This window comes from Gymnoscopelus braueri (assembly GCF_963280865.1).
Source record: "Gymnoscopelus braueri genome assembly, chromosome: 19".
In the NCBI taxonomy this organism is placed as follows: domain Eukaryota; kingdom Metazoa; phylum Chordata; class Actinopteri; order Myctophiformes; family Myctophidae; genus Gymnoscopelus; species Gymnoscopelus braueri.
The window spans coordinates 14,130,339-14,133,398 of NC_137621.1; the positions used below are offsets into that span (position 1 = coordinate 14,130,339).

Consider the following 3,060-nt stretch of genomic DNA (forward strand, 5'->3'; position numbering starts at 1 on the left):
ATGAATATACATATATATATTTTTTCTTTTTGTACTTTGTGTGAATTGGCATTTTGGAAGTGCTTTATTATCTCATGTACAGTGTGCCCTGAAAACCAGAATTAACAAAACTGCGGAGAAAAAGCTAAAAGCAAATTGTTTCTCAAATCGTCACCAGCGTGTGAGAACAACACCAGCAGCACCACAGTCACAACACACAGGAATGCTCAATATGTTTACTGTTGGAGTGTTGTTGACCTCATTAGCGGTCTGATGATGTGGATTCCCACAAAGGTCGTCTGAGCATAAAAAAACAATGCAAACATGTGAAGGACATTATGGAGAACCGGAGCGCAGGTCAAGTCTGCTCTTGTCTGATGACGTTCTATCTACGAGCTGAGGTTACAATCAGAACACCGATTACAACGTTTTTACTATCATGTCGGCATGCTTTATACCAGAGGTGGTTTTGTGTGCGTGTGCGTGTGTGTGTGTGTGTGTGTGTGTGTGTGTGTGTGTGGACACATTTTTATGGGAGTAAATATCCATTTACTCCAGAGAAAAAATATCCCTTTTATTATTTCAAAAGATAAATAAATAAGTAAATAAATAAAAAATCTAAGAAATTCCATAAATAAATAAAGAAACTGTTAAGAAGTAGTGAAAATAGCAGATCTACAAGCTGCCAACGCGTCGCTTGGACGACGCTATGTTCAAACATTTTCAAACAATCACAAGGCCAAAATAGGGGCTTTATTTATGTTTTTTTTTATTTTCTTAATTTCTTTTTACATTTTTCACCTATAAAAAAACAACAACAGGGTGCCAGGTTGAAAGTGGTTAGAGTTGATGACTCATATTTCTAAAGGCAATTATTCACTTTAATGTTTGGGCTCTCCAAATGCACCTTGTTGCTTTTACAGAGTTTCATGGGAACTAATGGTTTTGTACTATTGTGCAATCTGTGTGAAAGCAAATCAAACCAGCATCAAGGTAAATCAAGTTTGACTTATAATTTCACATCACAACATGGTCTAAATATTAAGCAAGTCGTTGAGTCATCATCAGGCTGCCTTTTTTTTTACAGCATACATGGGGGTCTGTCTGTCCGTCTGTGTGTCTTACTGAACTTGTGCACACTGTTAACACGGTTAACATACAATCCCATAGGCCGCCGTGTTAGTTTCATTTTCAGAGCATGTTATGATCAATCAATCGACTGTGTTACTGGTTGGATTAATGGAACTAACGTAGTATACTTTAAGTTCCTATTTAGCAGCATCACAATGAAAACTCACTTTTCAAGGTTTTAAAGAAAAAATACCAAGGCATTCTTTTTCCCAGAATTCTTTGAAACATATTAATGTTATATTATCACTAAAATCTTAGTATTTTGCCAATTATTTGTGGGCCCTACAATACCCTCACAGCCTACCAGTGGGTCCCAGCCCATAGGTTGAGAACCTCTGGTCTATACTTTTTGAAATATGAAACATTTCCTTTTTTATAATGAAAGTCAACGAGGCTCGGATTCACCAAGTTTGGACATGGATGACGTCATCAGCCAGCCTCTTTCAGAGCCAGGCCGTCTTATAAGAGGAAGCGAATGGCAGTTGAATGGGGCGGAAACCTTGCCCAAATATGGAGTCATATGTCATAGATACATCATAGACACGTCAGAGAAGGGGCGGGGCTTGGTGTTGTGAAGTATGTGAAGCTTCTTAGAGAGCAGCAGTCGGCTTCCGTGCTATTTATCCACCACTACGATCCAGGCTCGTTGGGAAGCAACATGGTGCTGGTTGAGAACGACTCGTTTCTGACGGAACTCGCGCAACTGTTCCAGAAATGCAGAGCCGCCGGTAGTGTTGTCATCGCGTTGAAGAAATACGACGGCAGAACCAAGCCCGTTCCCAGGAAAGGCAAAGGAACGGGGGAGAGGAAGGGCCAAGCGGAATCCTTTGAACCAGTAGACACCAAATGTCTCATCAGAGCGTCAGACGGCAAGAAAAGGATAAGCACAGTGGTCACCACCAAAGAAGTGATCAAGTTCCAGATGGCGTACTCCAATCTCCTCAGACAGCACATGGACGGACTTAAGAAGAAAGCAAAAAGTTGTAAAAGCAAAGAAACTAAAGCCACCCAATGAGCACCAGACTCTTCCCTACCGTTAACATGGGGATGTAGACTGGGCCTTTTCTATCTGAAGGAGCGGGGCTTCAACTGGCAGTCCACCTCCATGTTCTCCCCATTCTCCTAAGACCACCGTTATCCACCATGTAATAATAATATAGTCCTTTGTGGTATTTGTCACCGTATATTTGCATGGCAGTGAAATGAGGTATCTGCATTTAACCCATTGTAAGTAACATGGAGCAGTGGGCACTCTGGGAGCAGCGCCTCGGCGAGCAATTAGGGGTTAAGAGTCTTGCTCAGGGACACACATCGACACATTGCTGACCTGGCCTGGAATCGAACCTGGGACAACCAGGGCCTTTGGCTCCCCAGGTGGGCTCTCTAACCACTCAGCTACAGTATGGCCGCCCCATGTGACTGCTTTGATATCAGGTCTCTGTTGGCACAGTAATGTCTTATGTGGATCGGGACAGAAAACTTCAGGATTTCTACTTGAGGAAGTGGAGTTTTATCGAAGCAACATGCACGTCCCATCCATCTCTAGTCTGCATTGACTGTCAGCAACTGTCACGCACACTCCCATGGAAACAATGGCTACAGTAACGGAGTGGCTTTATGTGGATCTCTGACTTTGTGCATAGTGCATACCCTTTTTTGGGGGAGAGGGGGCAAAATTATGTTTCCTTTGCTAAAGAAAGCTTCAAGATTTTTTTTTTATGGGGGACAACAGTTTTGTTAAAAACTTTAAATGGAAAACAGCCCCAGGAGAGATGAACCATACCTTCCAATATGAAACCAGAAGACAAAAGAAGAAGAAAAACTCCATGCTTATATAATATGGCAGGCAGCATTAGGTTTTGCACACATTTTGCTAATGGTAAAATTAGCTCTGTGATGATCAAATTCATACATGAAAATGAAAACCACAGGATGGCTCTGAAACGCATA

At 41.9% G+C, this 3,060-nt stretch overlaps 1 protein-coding gene across 1 annotated transcript; it reads left to right on the top strand.

Annotated features, from left to right (window-relative positions):
• Nucleotides 1-1,768: 1,768 nt before the first annotated feature.
• LOC308074307 (signal recognition particle 14 kDa protein-like) lies at nt 1,769-2,125 on the top strand (the record flags this gene model as incomplete). The annotated part of the gene is made up of 1 exon (XM_080413708.1): nt 1,769-2,125. The coding sequence occupies one exon, from the start codon at nt 1,769-1,771 to the stop codon at nt 2,123-2,125; it is 357 nt and encodes a 118-aa protein (XP_080269834.1).
• Nucleotides 2,126-3,060: the final 935 nt, after the last annotated feature.